At 40.1% G+C, this 26,699-nt stretch overlaps 1 protein-coding gene across 2 annotated transcripts in view; it reads right to left on the bottom strand.

The window, feature by feature from the left end:
- Positions 1 to 17,939: 17,939 nt before the first annotated feature.
- The window catches only part of exoc6 (exocyst complex component 6), an 80,692-nt gene continuing 71,932 nt past the window's right edge, over positions 17,940 to 26,699 (bottom strand). For both annotated transcript variants that reach the window (XM_049563888.1, XM_049563889.1), the window contains exons 22-23: positions 24,280 to 24,392; positions 17,940 to 20,608 (exon numbers count right to left, since the gene is read on the bottom strand). In XM_049563888.1, the coding sequence (XP_049419845.1) occupies positions 20,482 to 20,608; positions 24,280 to 24,392 (240 nt within the window). In that variant the 3' untranslated portion in view covers positions 17,940 to 20,481. The remainder of the gene's footprint in view (positions 20,609 to 24,279; positions 24,393 to 26,699) is intronic.

Below are 26,699 nucleotides of genomic sequence, written 5' to 3'. Positions count from 1 at the left end.
CAGAGACCTTTTTATATAACTCATAAAAAATCAAGCAAGTTACTGGCATAAATTGCTGGAGTACTGATCATTATTATGTACAATACAATGTACAGAAGACTGTTTTTTTTATTTAGGAGTCTTGCTCACCTAACACTGTAAGTCCACACAAGGTAGTTATTCTTCAGCTGAAGCAAATATTCATGCACCTATCCTGTCAAACTGGTATATGTATATGATTCATTGTGATCCACTGTGTCTTAACAAAAGTGTTTGTCTTTTACTGTAATTCAAAATGTATTCACACTGTGAAACCTAAGTGAGCGGTGCCAACATTAGGCAGACCTCATGTATGGTGCGGTGTATTTAGTGCCATTCCTCTGGACTGTGGAGATGGGAGACTGCATGGACAGCATCCTGAGTTCTCAAATGGGTTGTGATTGTGGTGCCAGAAAACCACTTCAAGTTAACCTCCCTCTGATAAAAGAACAGACAACGTTTTAAAAGTTTTTTTGTTGTTCTCTGTCCTTAATATTCAGAGGTTCAGTTTCTTAACTTGGACTTAATTTCTGCTGTTGTTAGACAATTGATGGAAGAAATAACATTTTAAAAAACATAATTCTTTAAAAATTAAATGGGAATCAAGTGATGGATCAACTATAGCACAGCCACCACATACACAGGTGAAGGTATTTCCTAATTTGACATTCAAAGGGTCCTCTTCAGGAAACAGCTGGAAATGGCCAAACTGGATGTGCACCCAGGAGCAAAATGTGACTTCTGTATTAGATGTGTATGGAGTATGGAGTATGCATTAGGCATACAAACTCTATTGTGAGTCATGAAGATTTGACAATTAGATTTCAATTTCAAAGCAGTTGGGTTTAGCAATTCATATCATATGTCCTGGTATGTTTTTTTCGTTTGATCAGGGCCTGTAGGATGTCAGTGTGGTACTAGTCTGAGTGGGCGGAAGTCTGCTGCATAGATCAGCCTCTCATTGCGTGGAACGAGCCACCCGCTAAAGTCCCGCCCTACCACCTCCGGTTGTGTAGCAGTTTTCAACCGTTTTCAACATGTCCTTTACTAACTTTTGCAGTGTTTGATCTTGCGGGCATGTAGCCATTTTTCTGCCATGGTTCCGCATCCTGTGGGCGTGTTACACCAAAACCTGTTTCCCCCCGGCAATATTTTTGCAAGTGCACCGTTGCTGTGGCTCCGCCCAGAACGATTGTGATTGGCTGAAAGAAATACAAGCAGCCGGAGCGTTTTTTTCTCCAATCTTAAAGTTATAGTCAGCCCAGCCAGACCTTTCTTTTCTTGAGAAAGGTCTGGTGAGCGAGACTAGTGTGGTACAGCTTATGATCATTAGTTTTATTCCAAATTACAGAAATTACAATTGAAAAAAGGTGTTAAATGGCTTTGTAATTTGTGATGATTATTTTTTATTTCATTGAATTTTAGGCCCCATTTATACGACAACAATTTCAACTGAAAACAGTAAACTTTAGTTGCATTTTGGCCGATCGTTTACACGACAGCGGCGTTTTGGGTGCCTGAAAATGCAACGTTTTGAAAACGGGTTCCAGAGTGCAATGTTTTGAAAACGGCAGCGTCTCCGTTGTCATGTAAATGCGCAATATGCAGTTCCTCTGAAAACGGAGACTTTTCGCACATGCGCATTACGGTTCCAGTCACTAGGCATGCCGACCATCACAACAACAATGCCGAGCTCTGTTTGTGCTGCTCACCCTGTTGATTTGAAGTGAAGTGTAGATCTGTTACTGTAGCAACTCCACCTCGTTGTCCATCCAGACAAAGTTATCTGTGCATGCTTTCGCCATTGTGTCTTTGTTTTGGTTTGTAATCACCACGTTGTAGAGGAAGGCGCTTCAGCGCAGGCGCATGGCATCATGCCGTGGTGTTGCTTTGCAAATTTACACTGCCACCCATTGGCCTGGCGTGCATACTACAGCATTTCCAGTAGATTTTGCGGCTCCGTGTGAACAGGGATTGTTTCAATAACGTTGTCATATAAATGCAGAAGTTTTTTAAAATGCAAAGAACAGACTTTTCTGTTTTTAGAGAAACCGTTGTCATCTAAACAGGGCCTTAGATAAACCCACCGTGATTAAACACTACTGAGTGCATTTTTCAATAACTACAGAACGCTCGTCTGATTTATTTCAGATTTTCTGTATGCCTCGTAATTTGATCTATTAAGACACTTTTGTGAATTAGTGTTTTTCAGTGTCATAATAAATGTCAGAAAAAAATACACCAGAAAGCACAAACTGTAATATCTGTTGTTTTATCCTTCACTGTCAAATGTTCAAGGGTGGCAACATTTGTTGTATCATTTATGTTGTTGTTTAATGGAGTACTTATTATACGATATATCATTTCTATATATAATATATGCCAATATATCTCCCTAAATCCTACACACTGGACCTTTAATTCCCCTGCTGTGAGTTATGATAGAAAATATGGAAAATGATACAACTGCCCCTGGCCTCCCCTAATCTTTCTTTAATGGCTCTTTGTGCTGAAGAATACTTCAGTTAGATGAGTAGGCCTGCATTTACACTGATTTACAACACACTTTATGGTAACTGCTCTTCTGAACGTCTGGGGTTTGTAGTTTGAGGTGCAAATCTGAGGTGCATTCCCAGTGGGAGGAGGTCAGTCAGGAGTGTCAGGCTGCTGGTTCAGCCCGGGGTCACACTCTTTCTCTACTGACATCATTCTGTGTGTGTGTGTGTGTGTGTGTGTGTGTGTGTGTGTGTGTGTGTGTGTGTGACTCTCACTGTAGAAACTCTGTCGGATTCAATAGGACAGAGTGAAGCTAGGTTGCTAGGTAATAAAGGTTAGACCATCCCTCCACAATTTGCTAAGAGTCCAGAGATACTAGAGTAACATCTTCACCTGAGTTAGTTTCGGTGGAACATTCTTAGGGAAAGACTGAGCTCTTCCCAAGACCTTGTTCCATTTATCAGTACTGATACTACAGCCTAGATCCATAATACAATCTGATTTCAAAGCTTGAAAATTGGGTGTAAGTTTACCAATAGTTTTTTTTTAATTGAGATATTAAGTAAGCATTCATCAAACCTTACAGAGGAAATTACTGCATTCCTCCATTGGATGTACCTGCACCAAGTTAAATGAAATGGGGGGATTGCTGAACTTATATCTGTGAATAATTAGACCATTTATTGTTATTGATTTCTTAATATCATGCCATCTTATAGATGGAAGGAAGGAAGAACATTCATTAGCCTTGAGAAGATAAAAGAGACTGAGATACCGCCACTGTAATACTGGTCCATGTGTAGGTCAGACAATGTGAATGTGCTCCTGGACCTCCTCCTCTGTCTGCCTGCCGTATTGTTGAAGTGAATATAAAAGCTGTTTACTGCCTTGTTAAAGTGTTTGATCCCTGCTCTAAAATAATTGTCACTCCTGCTGACATGCAGGAAGGAAACCCCCCCCCTCCATTCTTTCCCGTGCATTGACACAGGAATGTAATGTCTGCTGGTTTCACCCACACATAATTACCCAGAAGTTATTATAGAATTAGAGGACCTGAGCCGCTGGTGTCAGGACAACAATCTACTCCTGAACGTCAGCAAAACGAAGGAGATAATAGTAGATTTTGGGAAGAAGCAGCAAAGGTATTAAGCCCCCCTTAAAGGGAAAGTTTAAGTTTTAAGATATTTTGAAGTGGAGTTGTATGAGGTATTATCCATACTCAGTGCTCCCGGTTTGGAGAAGCAGGCTGGATTTCCACATGGAAGCTAAGCAATGTACTGCTGTGGATGGGGGCCAGCATCAAAATGTATTTTAGCCACCTAAAAAAAAACAATAGCAGATAAAGTGTATGCTATATTGAGAGTATTTTCACAACTTTCTTTCTGTCACACAGCCTGTTCCGAGGGGAAGCTGTTAACGCCTTCAGTTCTCAATTTAAACTCTTGTCAAAGCCACAACACTTTATTGACAAAAACAGTCATTTTAACTTGCTGAACACAGGAGCTGCTGGCCTACTGCTACTTCAGTCAGTTTTTTAAATCCTGTTTCCACCAAACACTTTCAGTATAGTACCTTTGGAACCATAAGTAACCCTTCAGACATGGTACCAAGGCCCTAGGTCCATGTTGCGTTTCCTCCACAAACAGTACTCTTAAATGTGGGTGGGGTTGTTGTCACTCACTGCTCCATCTAGCACTCACTGTATTTGCTCATCACCAGTGATACAGATGGAAATCTGCACCTCATTTATCTTCTACAGAGCAAGGTTCCACGCGAGTATTTCAGAACAAAATAGAACAGGCTGCATTGAGAGTCTGGGATATCAAAAATAGTGAATTTGCGCAACACTTTTTTTTTTTATCTTCAAGTGAGGATTAGAATATAGGCAATTCACAAAATCTGTTCAAAATTCATATACATATTTTAAACTCTTGAAGATCCACTCATTACAAAAAGTGTATGTCATCCATGAGAGACAATAGAAACTAATGGAATGGTCAAAGTTGTCATATTAAAATCTAAGGTGTATTAATGAATGAATGAATGAATGAATGAAGTTTGTTCTTTTCTCAGCCTACAAAGCATCCTTTCATTTAATAGTTGTAGTTTGCTAATGTATGAAAAATTTGCCTCAGTATGAACAGTGGTTACATAAGCTTCAAAACCAGCCACAACTCAGCCTGAGCAACAGTGACCATCCTGTATTGACCAATCAATGGACTGCAGTGTTTTTAGCTCCACCTTTTAGTACCCAACAGAGGGGTGACCAAAAATGGGGACTGTAAGGAACGGTTCCATTGGCACTATCCACAACTTTTCACAGTGGAAATGAAAAAAATGCGTACTGAACTGAACTGCACTGAACCAAACCAGACTACTTGGTGGAAACGGGTCTTTAGTTTGTGTTATTGTGTAACTTGAACGTGAATCTGAACTAACTTTTTTAAACACCAAAGTCACACAATAACAAAAATAAGTGTTTGAGGCAGCGGTAGACCAGCAGCTCCTGTGTTCAGCAATGTTAAATCACTGTTTTTCTAAACAGAGTCGTGGAAGAGAAGGATGTAATGGCTTAATTTTCCATTTGGTAATCACTGTCTGACATTAAGGGAATGCAGTAAAAAATAATTTCAATATATCGTACACATTAAAGGGGCAATAAGCGAAATCGTTTCACCGCTAGGTTTGCTGTTGTGCACTGCCTGTAGAGCAAAACAAAGTGTGTCATGAGCCACTCCTCCCTCTAATGATGAATTTCACTTATTACTCCTTTAACTAATGTTGATTTTCTTAAGTTGTTAAACTATATCTTACATTGCTCAGCTTCCATGTTGGACTCCAGGCAGCTTCTCCAAACTGGGGGCGTACTGACTGACATCTACTGCAGGTAATATGTTGTCTGTGGATAAGTACCTCATACAACCCCACTTAAAAAAAGTCTGAATCATCCCTATATTATTTCCTTGAAGAGAGGGTGGATAGCTTCAAATACCTTCGTGTCCACATTACAGATAGCCTGACCGGGGTGCTGCATACTAAGTGGTGAGAAAGGCAAGGCAGAGACTGTTGTATCTTAGATGCCTGAGGAAATTCTGGTGTCCTCCCAAATACTGAGGACTTTATACACCTGCATGATTGAAAGCATCCTGACAGGTAACATCACTGCCCGGTGTGGAAACAGCACCAAACAGGACCACAAGACCCTGCAATGCAAACTTCTATTGCAGTGGCTCATGACTTTTTTAAAATACAGTGGTATGCAGAAGTTTGGGCACCCCCGGTCACTATTTTGTTTACTGTGAATAGTTAATTAAGTAGCAGATGAATTGATCTCCAAAAGGCATGAAGTTAAAGATGAAACTTTTCAACATTTTAAGCAATATCAGTGCATTGTTTTTGTTCTGTACAAAAATAAAATAACTGATACCCTCAAAGCAGGAGAAGACTATAAGAAAATAGCAAAGCGCTTTCAGGTAGCTGTTTCCTCAGTTCGTAATGTAATTAAGAAATGGCAGTTAATAGAAACTGTGGAGGTCAAGTTGAGGTCTGGAGGACCAAGAAAACTGGGAGGGCTGCTCATAGGATTATTAGAAAGGCAAATCCAAACCTTGTTTGACTGCAAAAGACCTGCAGGAAGATTTAGCAGACTCTGGAGTGGTGGTGCACTGTTCTACTGTGCAGTGACACCTGTACAAATATGACCTTCATGGAAGAGTCATCAGAAGAAAATCTTTCCTGTGTCCTCACCACAAAATTCAGCATCAGAAGTTTGCAAAGGAACATCTAAACAAGCCTGATGCTTTTTTTCCCTGTGGATTGTGTCCAATGGGTTCAAAAACAGGTTCAGAATTTAATGAAAAGAATACCTGTCCAACTATTAAACACAAAGGTGGATCGATCATGCTTTGGGCTTGTGTTGCAGTCAGCAGCACAAAGGACATTTCACAGGTAGAGGGAAGAATGGATTCAGTTAAATTCCAGCAAATTCTGTAAGCAAACATCACAGTATCTGCAAAAAAGCTGAAGATATAGAGAGAATGTCTTCTACAACAGGATAATTATCCTAAACACACCTCAAAATGCACAATGGACTGCCTCAAGAGGCACAAGCTGAAGGTTTTGCCATGGCCCTCACAGTCCCCTGACCTAAACATCATTAAAAATCTGTGGATAGCCCTTCAAAGAGAAGGGCATGTACAGCCCAAGAATCTCACAGAGCTAGAAACTTTTTGCAGGGAGAATGAACGAAAATCCCACAAAAAAGAACTGAAAGACTGGATACAAAAAGTATTTAGAAGCTACGATACTTGCCAAGGGGGCCGCTACTAAGCATTGAGCATGCAGGGTGGTCAAACTTTTGCTTCAGGCCCTTTCACTTTTGTGTTATTTTGAAACTGTAAAAGAGTGAAATAACAATTTAATCTTGTTTAGAATACTGAAGAAAAGAAATGAATATTGCCATCTTTAACTTTTAGTATTTTGGAAATCAGTTCATCTTCTACTTCCTTACCTATTCACAGTAAACAAAATTTTGACCAGGGGTGCCCAAACTTTTGCATGTCACTGTATGTCATATACACTTTGGTTGTTTGATTTGTCACAATGAATGTACCACATATAATGTTTGAGCTGATAATGAGCTGTCAAATAAATGTAGAGCAATAAAATAAATACAGTATCCCCTCCTGCAATGTAGGTGGAGTAGAGGTATGGAATAACATTTATGGTGAAGCGAAGTACATGTACCTAAATAGGCTGGTATACTTTTCACCACTGGTTTGTGATTTCTTAAAAAAAACAACAACAACAACAAAAAACAGTGTCTCCTTATCAGCCCTCATCATTAATTTCATTTGTCTGCGAGTTATGACTAGTTCAATGTTATGTTAAAAAAAAAAAAATTGAATTATCTGGTAATTTATAAAAAGCAAGGGTTTAAGGGAAGGTCTGGAAAAAAAAACATAACAGGAGGCCTCACGCAGCAACATTATCTTAATTTTTTTCTTATATTTTCTCTTACTTTTCAGTTGAGACAAAAATAAGACAAGTCAACTCTAGATACACCAAATGTTCTTAAAATCATTGTTGCTGTTGCAAAACTGCATTTTCCCTCTTCCTGTGAGGTCATGAGAACCTTGATTTTTTGTGGAGAGTGTATGTGCTTTGTTTTGCCCCCACAAGGTCAGTCATATCAATGATTCAATTTTTTTCTCTACTGCCACACATTGTCTTTAGCTGACCTTCGTCTCCTGGTAACTTGTTAGGTTAGAATTCCTCTGCAGCTCCTGTTAGTATCAACACAGACAGGATTTTCTTTCCTTAGTTAAAGGGTAAACTTGGCATTTTTCAATGTGGACACTATTTTTTCACATTTTTGTGTCTGACTGACTGGGGTGAGCAACAATTTTTTGAACTGGTCCAGCATTAAGAAAGAGAGCTGCAGCAGTGCAATGCCTGAATTGTAACCAGATGAGGCAACTGTGCACCATAACTGTATGTCCATTATACTTGGTTTGAACTACACAATATATTTGTCTGTTCCCACAGTCACTATGTTAGATTTGGCAATTGTGGAGTCATCTTGACGTGCCTTGGCCGACAGACATGACAAACTACACGTTGGTCTGCGACCAATCAATGCTGGTCGTCTTTCACAATGTGCATGAATAGACACAGTGACTGAAATAATAATAGTAATAAAGATAGGACAAGAATAATCCGATGACATCACTGTTAGGTTGAGCTGTAGGCTCTTGGTAAGCACACATTACTTCCTTCTCATCTGGCTGGCGGTGGGGTTGTGCGTGGGGCTTACTTTTAAACAGCAACAGCGGCGAGCTCGGACGAGGCTCCCCATGAGTGGCCAGCCCAGGCGATGTCGTGGCAGACAGATATTGTTCAAATTTTTATAAAAGTGTTGGTCAAATCAAATAACAAAACACAAAACTGGAGGTAGTCGGCGTTCAGGTTCACAGAGCGAAAAACCCAGGCCTCTCGGTAGTGCAGTCCCCCCTCACTCTCTCTGAAGATGCTCATTATCACACCTGGACCACTGAGTTAATTGATAAACCCCGCCCACTACCAGCCAGCCAGATGAGAAGGAAGTAATGTGTGCCTACCAAGAGCCTACAGCTCAACCTAACAGTGATGTCATCCGATTATTCTTGTCCTATCTTTATTACTATTATTATTTCAGTCACTGTGTCTGTTCATGTCCCAGCCAAACTGTTATTGTAGTAACATAAAAAGAGCCACCACATGACAGCAGCTACATTTGCATTACCGCATGAAAACTGTGCAAGTTCCTGCAAATGTTTCACAATAAAAGCCTTTTTAGAAAATGAAGGGACGGTGTCACTCAAAATGATAAGGGGCTTTGAATTTTAAAAGGACACAAGAAGTGTTGAGTTTGAAATGACTGCACAATGCATTAAATTTAACAGCTTAAACGAGAGCAGATTCAAGATAAAAAGGAATGACAAATAAAGGCCTGTGTCTGGAAATAAAGGCTTGTTCCTAATGTAGTCTGTTTTAAATGAAGCTGTTACCCTCTGCAGTTGTGGTTAGTAAAGGCCCAGCCACTATTTTTTATATATCCTCTATCATGGAGAAATAATATTCTTTACCAGCCTGTACTATGGCAGTGCTTCTGCTGTTTTGCACCAGCCTTTTTCCTTTTTTACTCTGTGCGGTAACATCCCTAGAGGAAATGTCAAAAAGGCTGGGGTGTTGTTGCCATACAATTGTATACAGCAGCAGATCTCTCTGTGTTCCTATTGGTCAAAGTGACGGCTGCGACAGGAGAAGTTGTTGACAACAAAAAGAAAATCAAACATGCTAGACTTTCTGTCAAGACATCTTGATGTATTCCAGACATTGTGTTGGTTGTTGTTGACTATGACACATTATACAGGATAAAACAATGGACACTCCTCGTTGTTCACGATCCAAGGCGATACCATACAACTAATCGGGCTGATATTGTGTAATCTGAACCCGCTCGCTTGGTTCAGTCTGTTTGTTGTTGTGTCTGCGTATCGTGGAAATTAATCTATACAGATTTTTTATAATCAGTTCTTAATCAGTTGATATTCTGCACCCACTAATCACTTACTGAGAGATTGTTTTTGCTTTTATCCTGTCATTCTTTTGTGTGTAACACTATGTCAGTTTAACATAATATGTTCAGCTAATAACATTGGAGTGGACAGTGCAGTGTGGACAGGAGTGTTAGGACATTATCTGCTGGATGTTATATAAATTCCTCCGACTGAATGAATGAAAATCTGAAAAATATTATTTGGACCACTAAATATTTCATGATTCAATGATATATTTCTTACCTTAGCCACCATAGCTAGAAATCTAGGAGTTATTAAGTTATTTCTCTGTTGGGGTACCTAGTATACAGATCTGGTGCTAAGAGGTGGAGCTAGAAACACTGCAGTCCACTGACGGATCAATAGAGGACAGTCACTCTTGTTTAGGGCTGAGTTGTGGCTGTTTTGAAGCTTATGTAACCACTGTTCATACCACGGCAAGTTTTACATACATTAGTAAACTATAACTATAAAATGAAAGGGTGTTTTGCTGCCTCTGGCAGCAGTTGTAGACTGAGAAAAAAATAACTTAATTCACTGGGTTGACTACCGACAATTTTTAAGGTGAAATGTTTACTTATGTTACTCAATGTTTGAGTTGATGAAGTGAATGCATCAGCACACCTTAAATGTCAATATGACAACTTCCATTAGTTTTTATTGTCTCTCTTGGATGACATAAACTTTTAGTAATGAGTGAATCTTCAAGCATTTAAAATGTTTATTAATTTCAACCAGATTATGTGAACTGCATATATTTTATTCCTCACTTGGAGAAAAAAAAACCCCATTGTGGACCATTGTTCCTGTGCGCTTCCGCAACATTAAACCCCTGAGCTTGCCTGAGAAGGACTAAATGCACAAACCCATTATTCTTCTATCATCCCATCCAGAGAGACTCTCACTGCATCCTGTTCTATTTTGTTCTTAAAGGTAGGATCTGGAGAACTTTCAAACAAAAAAAAAAATATAGACATATACAAATGAAATCCTGCTTAATCATCACCTATGGGCTTCTACTCATGTGTGGTGGTGACTCTGTTTGCAGAACTCCTGCCCTTTAACTGTATTTTGATGTTTTTGTGAGCTTGGACCGCTTCTGGGCGGAGATTTCCGCAGCCAATGAGAGAGCGCAGGTGTCATGCCCAAGTGTGTCCGAGCGTGCACCAGCATGAGCCTTGCCTGCACCTCTTCTGTGAAGCCTTCTTCCATACCTCCTGGCTCCGTACACCTGGGAGAGTTGAGCATGACAGGAGGGGCCGAATTTGAATGTGTGTTTACAAACAGCAACTGGAAAATCCTCCAGACCCTACCTTTAAAATGTTAGCATGCAACCCCGTCCTGTGGACGATAAACGAGGCACAGATTTCCCTCTGTGTCACCGGTGATTAGGAAATACAGGGAGTGCTGGACTGAGCAGTGAGTGACAGCAACCCAGCCCATATTTAATAGTACTGTTTGAGATGGAAATGCTAAATGGACCTAGGTTCTAGGTACCATGTCTGAAGGGTTACTTGTGGTTCCAAAGGTACTTTACTGAAAGTGTTTGGTAGAGACGGGGCTATAGACTCAAAAACATGGAAAAATAGGGTCCAGGTTGAAAAATACCAAAGTTACCCTTTCACAAAGTTGATGTAATACATTTACTGTACACTTAGACTTAACTGTTGGACCAAGTATCACTGTGAGAATTTATGGCCAGTTAAGGGTGAATTTCCACTCTGAGACACCTAATAAATACTGGCTTTGATGTTTGCTGTGTGTGCTGAGAGAAAAACCCATGTCCACTTTGTAGATGAAGAAAGCTGGAGGAAGCCTATGTAAAAGAAAGGTCATAGTGTTAGAGAAGAATAGTGGCAGAATGTAAGAAGACAGCAGATCTGAGAGTATAGTAACAGTTAGGCTCTGGGGAAAACAATTACATTTCTGTGTGTGTGTGTGTGTGTGTGTGTGTGTGTGTGTGTGTGTGTGTATGTGTGTGTGTATGTGTGTGTGTGCTGGCAGGGTGGCTGCTGTCCACTGATAATAGAGCTCTCCAAATGTCTCTCGCCTCATTACATCTGCGGCGACAGGGATCCTCGCATTCAAACGCTGACCCAGGCCAAAGTTCACTTGCTGTTTCCCAGTTAGCGTGTGTGGTGGGATACAGCGAAGCTCAGAGGGTGAGATACAAGATGACAGAAAACCTTCACAGAACAAGTGACGCTTCTGTCTTTGTGTGAGTGTGTGTGGGAGAGAGAGAGAGAGAGAGAGAGAGAGAGAGAGAGAGAGAGAGAGAGGGAAAAACAGGAAGAGGGAGGGCTAGAGCACCCATATCTACATTGTAACTGGTGGTTCAGTAAAAGATGAGGCACTGTTTTTGTGTTTCAGTCAGTGGCTTTAAAGGGTCAATTAGTCCACATAAAAATAAACATTTTTCTCAGTTACCTCTAACCTGTACAAGATGTTCACCTCTGTCTGGAGAGTTTACATGGTGAATGAAGATGAGAAACTAGAGCTGGAGGAGACTCTGGACAAAGAGTGGATCAAATGAAAATGATGCCAACATTGTACAAGTTGAGTAGGCCTATGTCTTTAAGCCCCCATTACATTTCATGTACATGTGATGCGAGATATTCCTGCATATGAAGTGAAATATTCTAACGTTCAAACTTCTGTGAGTAACGTGATGTGAAAATTTTCATCGCATTTGGTGTGAACACAATACAACACATGCAGAATGTGTCTCATTGTCTTGCTGGAAAGCAGGGACATCTCTGAAAAAGACGTCATCTGGATGGCAGCATATGTTGCTCCAAAATCTGTATGTACATTTCAGCATTCATGGTGCCTTCACAAATGTGCAAGTTACCCATGATGCCATGGGCACTAACTCACTAACACAGATGCTGGCTTTGAACTTTGAGCTGGTCAAAATCTGGATGGTTCTTTTCCTCTTTAGCCCGGAGGACATGGAATTCATGATTTCCTAAAACTATTGAAATGTGGACTTGTCAGACCACTGCACACTTTTCCACTTTGTGTCAGTCCATCTCAGATGAGCTCGGCCCCAGAGAAGTCTGAGGCGTTTATGGATGCTGTTGATATATGGCATTTGCTATGCATGGTAGAGTCTCAACTTAAATTTGTAGATGCAGCAATGAACTGTATTTAGTGACATTGGTTTTCCAAAGTGTTTCTGAGCCCATGTAGTAATATCCTTTATACGATCCTGACAGTTTTTATAATGCAACACCACCTGAGAGGCATTCAGTGTTGATTTGTAGCCTTGCTCCTTACATGCAGAACTTCTCCAGATTCTCTGAGTCTTCTGATGATATTATGGATTTTGGGTTGAGTATCTTGCTCAAGGATACTTCGACATTCAGACTGGAGGAGCCAGCTCTAGCTCTGAGCCACAGTCTGGTTACACTGCCATAATTCAAATCAGTGGAGTGCTGCAGCAATTTCTTCCTTCCTTCTGGAAGTTTGTTCCATCTCCATACAGTATCACTGGGGTGAGCCAGACTTAGCATCAATTTCCTGGTCACCTCTCATATCAAGGCCCTTCTCTCCTGATTGCTCAGTTTCTATTTAAGAACTACAGATGCCACTGTGATCTTGGGAACCTTCAATGCAGTAGGACAAGGACAAGTAATCTCAGACCTCACACGTTCGTTTATACGAGAAGCTGGACAGCTAGTGTAACCCAATCTAAGCTGTTACACAGTTGCATCTATTGTCTGTACTTTCAGAAGGGAAACAGGTCATTTACATTGTTGTTACTGTGATACATGTCATGTAGGTTTTAACACAGCGATGGATGACCAAAGGTCTGTAACTGAGAAAGTCCATCTTTTGGAAGATGGCGGACTTCTCACAGCCAAGCAAGACTGTCCTGGTGAATATGGTGACTGACTGTAATGCCAGTGTGTTTGAGGCTAAAAGTTATAAAAGCTTAAAGCTTCCCGAAAAAGGGACTCTTCCTACATGTTTTGTCAGTGTGACATCACAAAGATCAGCAGCATACAATAGTATTCCTGTATCCACCGTGAGAGGTATACAGTATAATACAGTACTGTTTTGTGTTTCTCTCACTGGGCTGTTTCTGAGAGGGTTATCTGGATAGTCAGTGCTGAGATTTTACAAATTTCCAAATTATTTCCTTGGAAACATATTCTAAACATTTTGATAGCAGTGTTTTAAATCCATCCTCCCAGTGGTGAACAAACATTCATGTAGCGTGTGTTTTTGATAGCTTGTGTGTGTGTTGTCTTAAGACAAAGTCTGAATTTAGACCCAGAGGTTAGATGTTTGTATCGTTGAGTGTATGCTTTTAAAAAAGTTTGTGTAGATTTGACAAAATGGGAAGTACTGTGTCTAAACAATCGAGAAAAACTGTAACAACAAGCAGACGTTACTGTCGAATAAATTTTTATTACAGCACACAAAATAAAAACAACAAATTTAGGAAACCAACATCTCAGTCAGGGCATCTTATTGAAAACAATGACAAAGGTAAAGCAAGGATTCCTTTGGATATCAAAATGTACCCTCTCTCCACTTCTGTGGAAGGCAAGAAAAAACTTATCTCACTTTTTGTTATTCCAATTTAAATAATCATTGGCATACAACCTGTGTCATGTAAAACCTCAATACTTAAAATCTTAATTTGTATAGCAGGAAACAGTTGAAAGGTTGGGTTTTGTGTTTGGTGTGGATCTGAGTCAGCTACATTCACAAATAGTCTCTGTTTCAGTAAATACATTTTGAGGGAATTTTAATGCTGGTCGGATTCTGTTTTCTACTAACATGTTAATTAAACAATGTTAATTAACACATCTCACTAGTGGCAAAATGTTGATACTGACTGTATCAAGAACATGTTCATTATTATGTTAAACTTGTTTGCCACCAAAATATAAAATCTTGTGATACAGTGAGTGCGGTTACATGATGGCTTCTCATTAGGAATGAAATAAATCTAAATGAAATCATTTGGAATTAAAGTTTTTCCAGGTAGTTTACATGGGAAATATTCATTCTGAATGAGGGTTTATGCGGGAGATAAGTTTGATGGCCTTTTAATCGCCTTCATTCAAGTCTGCGCAAGGTTTGGGACAGGGAAGGTTTCTGATTGGATAGGGGGCGGGGCGGATGTTACGTGTTTACGTTTACCTGAAGAAAACACTGTAGTCCTTGTTCCGGGCAACAAGATGCTTGATGACACCATTCTTATTACCTTTTTTCAGGCGTGTTTTGCTTATATTCTTGAAGCAACAGTACAACAACAACCTTGTTCTGCTAATGCTTCGTCTGTTGAGGAGGAGAAGGGAGGTAGAAGGTCGGAGAAGGGAGACAGAAGACCGTGCTGTGGCGAATGGAAACCGGTGAGTGCAACGAGTCTGACTCTCAGCCCGTTGCTATGCGCGCTATATATGTCATTGTGCCAGAAGGGCAAGGAAACGAGAATGCACCGAAAGACCGGGATGAACTTAAAGAGGAATGAGTGTATACAAGTGCGAGAAATTCTTTCATTTGGAATTAGAAACGGAATATTCCAGCCCCTTACATCGGAATGAATTTTCAATCGCATCGGCCATTTTCAATCCGAATTAGATGTTTACAAGATCACTTTAAATAGGAATGAATTTTCATTCCAAATGAAAAGGGAGTTAAACTGTCCATGTAAATGCACTCAATATCTGCTGGAAGTAATTACAGCATTACTGAACTCTTTTATGGTTGTGAATTCGGAATTCATAATACAAATCAGCAATGTGAAGTGAATTTCTTGGAGACAGGGCTGGGTTGTATATATATTGGAGGCCTCCCTGTTTTCATTTGCTCTTGATATAAACTCAACACTCTCTCCATGTGTACATATCACAGTATAATGAACATTTTCTTCTACTCAAACACAACAGTCACGTCCTACTTATAACTCTGCTGCTCTGAGTTTCTGTGTTCCTTATCTCTGCCCCATTCTTTCTCTTATTTTTTTTCATTTGCCCTTAAGTTACTGGCAATTAAACTCAACACTTCCTGCAAAGAGGTTTCAGATTTAAAGGCCCAGTCCCAATACACCTCTTACCCGTCTGTTTTGCATGTTCTGTCACAGGTAGGGTGTCTTGATTCTCGTTGGGATAGAGGGGTAGGGCAAAGTGTTAGGGCTTCATGGCCTTTCAAGCAGAGGTTTTTCAGAGGCACACTCCAAACCAAGTGTAATGAAAAATCATCAGCAAGATGGCTGCACAAGCAACTAAAGAAACCCACAAATGTATTTTCTTCAATAATATTTGAAAGCTTTTATGTGCTCTGCTCCTCTCACTTGGAATAACCTTCAAGGGGCAGCAAGGGGCTGTGGATTGGAATTGAACCAGCGGCTACTGCAGAAAGGACACAGCCTTTGTACACAGGGTGCCTGCTCTACCAGATGAGCTAAGGGGCACCCCGTGACATCTGAAATTTGACTAATGTCTAGCAAAGAGGTTGCCGTACTTGCTAGTGCTTCTCTAAGCCTTCAGTTAAAGAGACTGGTAGAGTATGGACACGGTTGCTAACATTAGCCTGCAGATCACCACTACTGGCCTAGTAATGAAATAGTGCTTTTTTAATTTATGACTTTTTTGATCAATTAATAGCATGAAACAGAAGTTTAGAGCGAATCATGAGTGTTCTTACAACTGCAGAGAAATCACTGCTGCAGAAGATGGCGTATTCGCAATATCCAACAAACTTGTGTCTGTTTACGTGATCGCCAGCATGAAATATACCCATGATGATGACTATCCGAACAAGTGAAAATGAGGACTAGGAGTAAAAATGAGAAAAAGTACTGGGGCATAGTTATTCAGTCCTTCAGAGGGCATACTTTCTCCCGGTGGGTTTTAAAAGTTAAACTTCTGCAGGAGGTACTGAGATCCCTTGACAGCAGCTTAGTAGCTATTCAAAAAAAAAAAAAAAAAAAAAGCAGAGAAGATCTACACAATCAGCAGTTTCAGGGTGGCCAAGATTAGTGTAACCAATTCAGTATCCGACCAAGTGTCTCTCCTTCTGTTCCTGAGTTATGGTTTTGGATAATGGCCAGAAAGGTGTTCATGCAGAATATTCGGATGTCACAATGAAACTGACATTTGACCTTTTGGATATAAAATGTCATCACTTCATCATTTTATCCTACTAGATATTGGTGAAAAATTTTGTCATAATTAGCGTATGAATTCCTTGGCCAAAAACATGTTTTGTGACATCACAGTGGCCTTGACCTTTGACTGCAAAATTTTAATCAGTTCATTCTTGAGGTGGACATTTGTGCCAAATTTGAAGAAATTCCCTCAAGGTGCTCTTAAGATATCACGTTCACACAAATGAGATGAATGCAATGTCACAGGGACCTTGACCTCTGGCAACCAAAATCTAATTAGTTCATCCTTAAGTCCATGCGGACGATTTTTGCCAGATTGAAAGGAAATTCCCTCAAGGCACTCTTGAGATATCACGTGCATGAGAATGCAACAGACGATGTCACAGTGACCTTGACCTTAGTTCGTCCTTGACTCAAAGTGGAGGTTTGTTCTAAATTTGAAAAAATCCCCTCAAGGTGTTCTTGAGATATAATGTTCACAAGAATGAGACGGATACAAGGTTAGGATGACCTTGACCTTATCTTAGAAGTTCATCTAAGTGGATCTTTGTGCCAAATTTGAAAAAATTCCCTCAGGCTTCCTCGAGATATTGCATTCACAAGAATGGGACAGACAGTCATACAATGTACGAACTAATGGACAACATGAAAACAAAATGTGTCCATTCATGGCTATCATAGGTGTGGAGGCATCAACACAGTATTTATGGTTAAAAAGTGAAAGTGAGAGCAGCAGAGTAGGTCATAAGACACAACTATTGTAGTACTGATGGAATTAGTAATGTGGGAATGGTCATTATGCTATGTGAGGCACAGTAATATCCTCACCGGCTTTTATTTGTTAGGGCTGACCCAACAATTATCTGACACTTGGTCATTGTTTGAATGTGGGCGTTTATTTGAGAATTTACAGTCATGAGGTGAAACCCTCACAGGACATGTGTGCACAGAAACCCTTCAACTAAAACTGAAAAGACTAAAATGTCCTTTATTGTGGATAACATCAGTGAGCGGTTAGTCAAACCCTTTAGGGGCAGTACTCTGAAATGTTATACGGGGTCTATGCTCGAATACAAAATCAAATTTTTCATATCTTAACCATCCAAATGAGTGGAGAGAAGGGACCAACAAAAATCACTGAGCTCCTCACACTGTACTCAACTGTGTTCACCAAGTAAGCAACAAATGCAAATCCAAACTCTTATTAATTACATATTTACTTTAGGTGTTGATGGAGGTGCATATCACAGTGTCAACCTCCAATTCTGTTCGTAGCAGACAAACTGCTGTAATATTTTCTTTACAAAATATGCAGTATATACATTGGCATTTACAAGCAACTTTTAAAAAAGGCAAAATAAAAATGAATCTAAAAGGAACAAACTTCAATCAGTTTCAGTGCAAAAATGCCTGCTGAAAGTGGAGCACAGACCCAAAACAGAAACAGAATAGAAACAGTCTCATTATAAAATGTTTGTCATTATCAGGAGTCAGGAGCAGGTTTAAGAGAAGCATCAACCTGCCTGCAAGGCTGAAAGCAACCAATTTATTATTGCTGTGCTTTGTGAATATATGTGGGTTATGAGATTCTAAAGCTTCATTTTCACCCTGAGGAACAAAAAAACAATTTAGTTATTGAACTGTTAAATATATATATGTATATATAATCACTAATAACATAACAATTTCCCATGTGGGTCTTGTTTTTTGTGTAAGCATGAATCAAGTAGTTTCAGTGGGCTGTAAGACAAAACTGCAGTTAACGTCACATAAATAGTGTCCTTAACCCTACAACTGACAGGATTTACAGAGGGAGGAAGAGGGCATGCACTGATGTCACAGCTCACATGATGCCAGCTGACCACCCCTGCCACCACTGAGGGGTCAAACACTGTTGTGGCTGCTATGAATGAATACAGCTGTGATGTTAGAAGGAAAACTAAACTGTGAAGTCTTGTACAAGCAAGGTCATCAGATTTAACAATGATGTGCCAGTTGCTCTGTGGAGGTTGTAAAGTGCTGGGACGTTAACATCCTATCTCCACCTGGTATTAACATGCTATCTGGATCTGGATAATGGCATCTGATTGTAGGCTTCTTACACTGATCTGACAGCAGTTCACCTACAGAGGTGTGCTGGCTGCAGTCACATTCCGAGTGCCAAACATATCCAGATATTGACTGCATGTTAACACCAGAAGTCAGTTTCCTATGACCATGGTAAATTTCCTCATATGGTGACATTACATGCAAACCCTCTATTAGGATTACTTCATGCAGTGGTCATTACAACACTCTAAACCAAAATCCTCATCAGCTCCTTGGAGCCTTTGCTGACCAGACCCAGACATGTCCACCTGTACAATCTAATACAATCAGTACAACAACCTGCAATCACATGGCCTCTGTCTGCATGAATCTGTGTGTTGTTGTAACAGATTGTACTATTTGGCAAACTGTTGTGTTATATTGTCCAACCTGTGTTTGGACTAAATTTTCAGATTCCTACCCTCTTTTTCATGTGCAGAACACGTCAAAATTCCAACTACAATCTGGGTGTCAAACACTCATGTGACACAGTGAACTCCTCTGTGTTCAGTCACTGTGCGGTTCTGTCTCAAGGTTGGTCTCAATGCTCAATGTGAGGCAGAAAAGAAGATAAACAGCAAGCAAAGCCACCAAGGAGTTAAACAAAACTTCACTTTTTTCATGAACATCAGTCTTTCGAGACGTCATCATCCATTCATCTGTTCCTCCATCCATTCATCCATCCATCCATGAGCTTAGCATCACTTTCTTTCTGAACACATGCATACACAGTAACAGTATCTCAAGTACTGGGACAATGAAATTAACTTGGTCATCCATCTTCTTTCTGTTAAAGTAGACAGATGGTGAAAGCCACATGGAAACACTGAGATGTTTTCCTGCCACAGTAACTACCTGACTATCATTTCTTAATGTTCTCATGAGATCAGATTTCTTCTACAGAATCTGTTCTGATTGTTTCCTGGAACTGAAGCCATGAATGACAGAAAGTGGAACAAGCTAATGATGTAGGATACACTGGAAGCTTGGTGATGTAGTGGTTGTGGGTTGCCCCCCTAACTTGTTGTGCAGACAGTGTTGACCTTTGACCTCATTGTCCCAGTACTTGTGAGAGTCATTTCCTCTGCTGTACCGGTCTTCCCCTGCAGCTGCAATCATCACTAATGTACAAAACATAGTTTGTCTTATTATAACCATTAAAAATACTTTACAAACACTTTACTGCTCATTCCTGTGAAGATTCCAGTAAACTGTTTAGTGTGTGTGTGTGTGTGTGTGTGTGTGTGTGTTATTTACATTGAGTATTCAGTCAGGTATAACAGTAGGGAGAGGATATGACTTGTGTGTGTGTGTGTGTGTGTGTGTGTGTTGGGGTCTGTTCCCTGCATGCCTTGTACAGTGTGTGTATTGCTGTGCCTTCATGTGATGTTGTGTGTATGTAAGCTGTCTGTCCCTTTTTTGTGTTTGTGTGTGAGTTCCCTGTGTGGTTCCTTGTCATGTAGTTTGTTATCACTTCATTACATGTGCGATCATCTCCATCCTCTGTGTTGTTGAGTGTGTTGGCAGTTTAGTGTGTGCATTTGACTGCATGCATGTTCCATTCTTTACATCTCTTTGCGACACACATGTTGCTCCTGTGTGTGTGTGTGTGTGTGTGTGTGTGTGTGTGTGTGTGTGTGTGTGTGTGTGTGTTTAGGAGGACATGCCATTAACCAGGCTCCTTAGCTGTTTGACCACAGTCTCTATCAGTTTCTGTTTGTCTCTATCGTTCTTCCTGAACTGAGAGAAGATGTTGTTCTTCTTACTGGTATCCTTCATCCTGGACAGAGACAGGAACAGGGACAGAGACAGGGACAGAGACAGAGACACAGAATGTCAATATGACAAGTCAGTCAAATGTACTCTTTCAGTAGTGTGCCCACTTGCTTGTTTATCCAACTTAACATTTAGGTTTGATGAAACTGATACACAGTTCATTTTAGGTTGGAAGTATTAACTAACTCAACTGGTGGGGATGGAGGACTTTTACAGGCGGCAGTTAGGGTTCTCTCACACTCAGCCTGTGTGGCTGGATTAAAACACTCTCTGGTGCATTTAGTTTGCTATGTTTGGGCTGGTGTGAAAGCTGGCAATCAAACTCTGGTGTGGACTTAGCATCTGGACTGAGACCACCTAAAGAGAAGGGTCTGAGTCCAATTCCAGGCAGGCTCAGTTCAAATGAAGTGTGAAAGCCTAACAAATCAACCACAGGATCTTTGGATGATAGCTATCTGATTTTAGTGTGAATTAAAAATCGGAAAAAAAAAAAAAAAAGGAAAAAGAAAACAAGCATACCCAACAACAGCGTGCAGACAGAAGAGAAAATATTGTTTATGTCAGTTAAAGTGTGCTCTCATCTAACAAAGTTAGCATACAGTTAGCAATGGACTTCACATGACAACATTTACAACTTGGATTACTTTTTATGAAAACATGTTTTGATTCTTTTGATCAGTGGACCCTTACAGTCTAAAAGAATAAATAAAATCTAGGAATGGACACATATTCAACCTTTATAACCCCATCATGGGTAGGAAGTCAACACTTTTAGCTTGTCTCTTGTGTACCATGTAAATCTGTATGATTTTTGCTTTGGTGCTCATCATTTCAGTAAAAGGAATTCAACATCTGAAATGCTAATAATCTAAATAAGCTAATGATGTATTGCATGGCCATGTTGACAAAAGTTTAAACATTTGTATTTGTACACATGATCTAAGCAGCAAAAAACTACCTCAAACTGATGCCCAAACACCTGTAGCTCTTTTTGACAGTCATTTGCTGGCTTGGCCTGGCTTGATTTGGCTTGATTTGGGCCATCAGCCCAGCACAGCAGAGATTTGCATTTCCCTTACAACACGGCTACCTACTTGAAGGTGTGTCTTTAACTGATGACTGCTTGTCTTGAGTGATGAAGTTTAAAAGCAGCGGGCTGATCCACGGCTAAGGTCCCCTGTAATTTTTGCTGCATATGTTTTTCCATCACACAGCAGAATAGGTAAAAGAAATTTACCTTGTTTTTGAATCTGCCAATATTTTCTAGATTGATTTGACAATAAAATGTCAGAAAACAGTGAAACATGCCCTGTGTAGTTTCACAGAGCCCAAAGTGATGTCATCATGTGGTATGTTTTAGGGACCACGCACATGCCATGTTTTTTGTGCCCTCAAATTCATTTTTTTCAGTGTAAACACATGGCTCAAATGCCAGAACGGCACTGTCGCAGCACGCACATATTCCCGCATGACCCTGCATTTTCCAGGTGGTTAAAGACAGCATGTGTATGGCCCCATATTAAACCAACGGTACAAAAATACAAAGCTATTCAGTTTATAATCATGTATGATGTATGAAATTTTTACATTTTAAAAGCACAAACAGGCACATTTGACTTTTTAGCCAAAAAACAAAAAAATAAACAAACAAATGATTATTCAATGATCAAATTAGTTGCCAATTAATTTTCTATATATCAACTGATTTATTAATCTACTAATCTTTGCAGCTCTAATGTGCACATTACTATGGTTAACTAAGGTGGGGCACTGTTCAAGCAGACATTCACTAAAAATCGAATGGATGTTCTTTGTGTGTAAATTTCACCTTGATGTATCCAATAACATCATTTAACATCAACAAAAATGTTATATTGACGAGACAAACTCTATACTGTGGAGGAGATGCAACCATGTTTAGATTATTGAGCATGCATGGAGAAGACCAAAGAGAAGCAGTGATGAAGCTGCACCTACCCCCTGTAGACCCTGAGCAGCAGCAGAAAAAACAGCAGAGAGAGGATTTATAGGAACACAAGTGCAAAATGAAACCAAAACACAAGAAAGAGACATAGCAGACATAGGACATAGGAACCAAATTCATATCAGGATTGTCAGGAATTATATGCAAGAATTATTGTCATTAAGGGCTATTAGTGTGAAAGATAATGGTACAATGTTGACAGAAACTTCTCAGACATCAGACTAAAGAATATGTGTTGCTATGTTAGCACACTAACATTTTTCTTAATACCATACTACCTGTGGTGGTAGATATTGACTTTTTTGGTTGTTTCTAATACAACATCTCAATCACGACACCTGCTCTAAATTGACCCAGAAGCAATCTTGGAACCAAATATTTCCTTATTAGTGTCTGAAGTGAATGGTGTAATAACCACCCACACCAGAACATCAAAACTAAAATTACCGCCTTGAGTTTGTATGCCTCCATGCACCAGTCAAGTGTGACTTACAGTTTACATCCATGTCTGTGAAAACATGGAGGCATTACACACATTGTCCTCTGGCAGCACAGCAGATATATACAATCAGCACAGTTTCAAGGTGGACACTCAAGGTGAGTGTCACCGATTCAGTATCTGACCAAATGTCTCCCCTTCTGTTGCTGAGATATGATGCTGAGTAATGGCCAGAAAAGTGTTTTATGCAGAACACTATGATGTCACAGTGAAGCTGACCTTTGACCTTTTGGATATGTAATGTCATCACCTCATAATTTTATCCATTAGACACTGCAATGAAATTGTGTCATAATTAGTGTGTGAATTCTTAAGTTTTGGCCAAAAGACATGTTTTGTGAGGAAACAGTGACCTTGACCTTTGACCTTCAGCCACCAAATTCTAGTTCATTGTTGAGTCCAAGTGGACGTTTGTGAAAAATTTGAGGAAATTCCTGAAAGGTGTCCATGAGATATCGCGTTCACGAGAACGAGATAGAAGAGGTCACAGTGGCCTTGACCTTTGACCACCAAATTCAAATTAGTTCATTGTCGAGTGCAAGTGGACATTTGTGCCAAATTTAAAAAAATACCTCTAGGCGTTCATGAGATATTGTGTTCACAAAAATGAGACAGACAAGGTCGCGGTAACCTTGACCTTTGACCAACAAAATCCAATCAGTTCATCCCTGAGTCAAAGTGGACAGTTGTGCTAAATTTGAACAGATTCCCTTAAGGCATTCTTGAGATATCTCGTTCACAAGAATGGGACTTACAGATGGATGGACAACCCAAAAACATAAGGCCTCAGGCCACAGCTATTGCCAATGCGGAGGCATAAAAAAAGTTAAAATTTGGTTTAAATTTGCACTCCACTTGGATGTAAGACTTCTGAAAAAGCTGGACTTCCAGATAAGTCTGAGAAAAAGCTGTTGACCCAAAACGTTAATCGAAACTAGAGCTACTTGCTATGTGGATCTATTTGTTTCTACTTTGTCAGATATTTCTTTAATCCAGCACCCACTCCATTGGACACTGCAATGTACATGTCTTTTTTACGGTTTCTTATTTCAAAAGACATTTTAGTTAACTTGTTTTCTGGTGGCTTTTACATACTTTAATACTTAACACAAATGCTGATTGGCTTTTAAAAAGTGATGCTGAAATACTGTATATGCGTCTGCAGCAGTGCGAACATATCAGATACACTCACTTCTCCAGCAGAGCCAGGGCGGTGGCTGGGTTCACTCTCAGGTATTTGGAAGTTGGTTGGCCATAGTCTGCCAGGTAAGTTGACCAGTCCCACACCATGAACAGATCCAGGAGCTATAAAAACACAAAGACATACAACCCTCAGATGTACAACAGACCCTCACTCATAACCTTTTTTTTTTTTTTTTAACCAAAATTAGCATGTGAAAGACGGCTTTTTTAAACGTGAGGAAAAAACTAAAATAGGCGATGGACTCCTTTCCCATTGCCAGTAGACCAGAGCTGTGCACACAGCTCTGGAGCAGACAAGTATACCTTTCTGCCTGTAGGTTTTTTTTAGTAGCTTGTCACATTCAATGTCATGGACGGGCCAGAAAACATGTTAGTAAACAGTACAAAGCAGCATGGAAGCCAGTGAAAATGTAACGGTGGTAACTTCTTTTTGTATCTCTCTTACTTATTCAGTTTCTCTCTTTCAAACTTGGTGCAGACTGGTCAGACAATTAATGGTGTAATTTTGATAAGGCCGTATGTCTACCAAAGCCTTACTTTGGTAAGCTGAAAAAGGTGGTGTTTAGCAGCACTATTATTTGTCTTCTTTGATGGTTGGTCTTTGCTGTGATTGGATGGTTGGTGACAGTGATGAGCGCAGGTGTTTACCAAAAACTAAACATTTTCCAACTTTCATTTTTAATTGGAAAAACAGAAATAATCACAGACATTCAGTGTTGAATTATATCACTGGACTCATTTCACCAAATCTCCAAAAACACCTTTGTACAAGGCTGGATTATAAAGCTTTTGAAAAGAATACCATCACACAGGAGTCCTCATTGGAGCAGCAGGATAGCTAACATTAGCTTTCGGGCTAAAACTAGCCAGTCTTACTCTCGCATGCGGTGTTACTGAGATATTTAACATTTGTAATGTTATGTTGTATATGACATTGTCTACTCCAAAGTTTACTTCTACAGTGTCCAGTATGTCAGATTTTTACACATCAGTCCCATTCAATGTTTAGTGATGAGTCCTGGGCAGAGACAGACAGTATTCTGTAGTGGCCTGTCATTGCATCTTGCTGGTAAAGGGGCTAAAATCAGTGCATCCACCCCAGTGATGGATTTCCATCACTGCCGAACGGAGCTGATTAGAGCCAGAGCTGATACCTGTGACGACTGCAGTAATTTGACTCTGGAGTGAATGCCAATTGTAACCTTTCCCATTATATTAAAAAGCAAGGTGGTAGTGGTGTCACTGGGCTTTTTGTGTAGTTGGAAAGAGGCTTCAGAAAGACAGAGGAAGGGTGAAGCAGGTAGCGGCTGAGAGAACGTTCAGGGGAAACAGTGTATTTGTATAGGCTTTACTTGTTACTAGCACTGTTTAAACGTGCATTTGGCAGTCAAATTGATTGATTGATTGATGACTGAGAGGACAGAAGTCACCATCTCCATCTAATCAAAACCAAGCAGAGTGAGAGCTGTGTTAAAGCCAGGTCAGGAGCAGGGTCAGATGATGTAATGATGGTAAACACTTGAGGATCCTGGGTTACTGCGTCACTCAGAGACACAGAGAAAAACAGAAGAGTGAGGGCTGCAGAGAGAAGCAGGGAGGAGGGTTCTGCCCCTGCTTAACATGATGAGTGTTAAGTGTGAACAAGAACATTTTAAATGAACCCCCCCCATGACCCCTGGTTAACCTGATGGAGATGACCCCCCCCTTACCCCACCCACACACACACAGTGTATGCTAATGTCATAGGGTGAAACAGCTGGGTGTTTGGGTCATGTTGAAAGAGCAGTGAAAGAACAGCTTAGTGATAATAGCATTATTCAGCTGACTGAGAGACTCCGACACACTGAGAGAGGCTTAGCAACAATGCCATCATTTTCACCTGGAGCTAAATGATGAGACACCAGCAGCCATCTCAATCTGACACCCACTGAACCCTCCATACGTCACATCAGCCAACAGGATCTGATACAGCTGGGAAATCAATTGCTGGTATATCAATATCATGATAAAGACTAGATATTGTGTAAGATTTTAGATATCACATTATCATAAGTCTTGTCTTTTCCTCAGTCATCATATCCACAATACTGATAAATATTCATCAAAAATATCAGTTTTAATATTTTGTGGAAGCACCAAATGTCAACTCTACAGTATCGTAACCATATTGATCGTCAAGATATTTGGTTAAAAATACTGTGATATTTGATATCACTCAGCCCTGACTTCAGAAACATCCCCCCTCCCCCCTCAGGAGAATCTTCTCACACCACTCCACTCTGACAGATGACCCCAGACGCAGCGAAGACAACGATCAGTGTAATCTCATTCTGCTGGGCAAGCTGAGTCATGTTATCATAAGAGTCAAATAGTAAACACATCTGGGAAATATTTAGCTTTTGGCATAGG

This window comes from Epinephelus fuscoguttatus, linkage group LG20 (assembly GCF_011397635.1).
Source record: "Epinephelus fuscoguttatus linkage group LG20, E.fuscoguttatus.final_Chr_v1".
NCBI classification, from domain to species: Eukaryota; Metazoa; Chordata; class Actinopteri; order Perciformes; family Serranidae; genus Epinephelus; species Epinephelus fuscoguttatus.
Note: the sequence above shows the minus strand (reverse complement) of the source record. Positions and strands in the feature narration are given on the sequence as shown.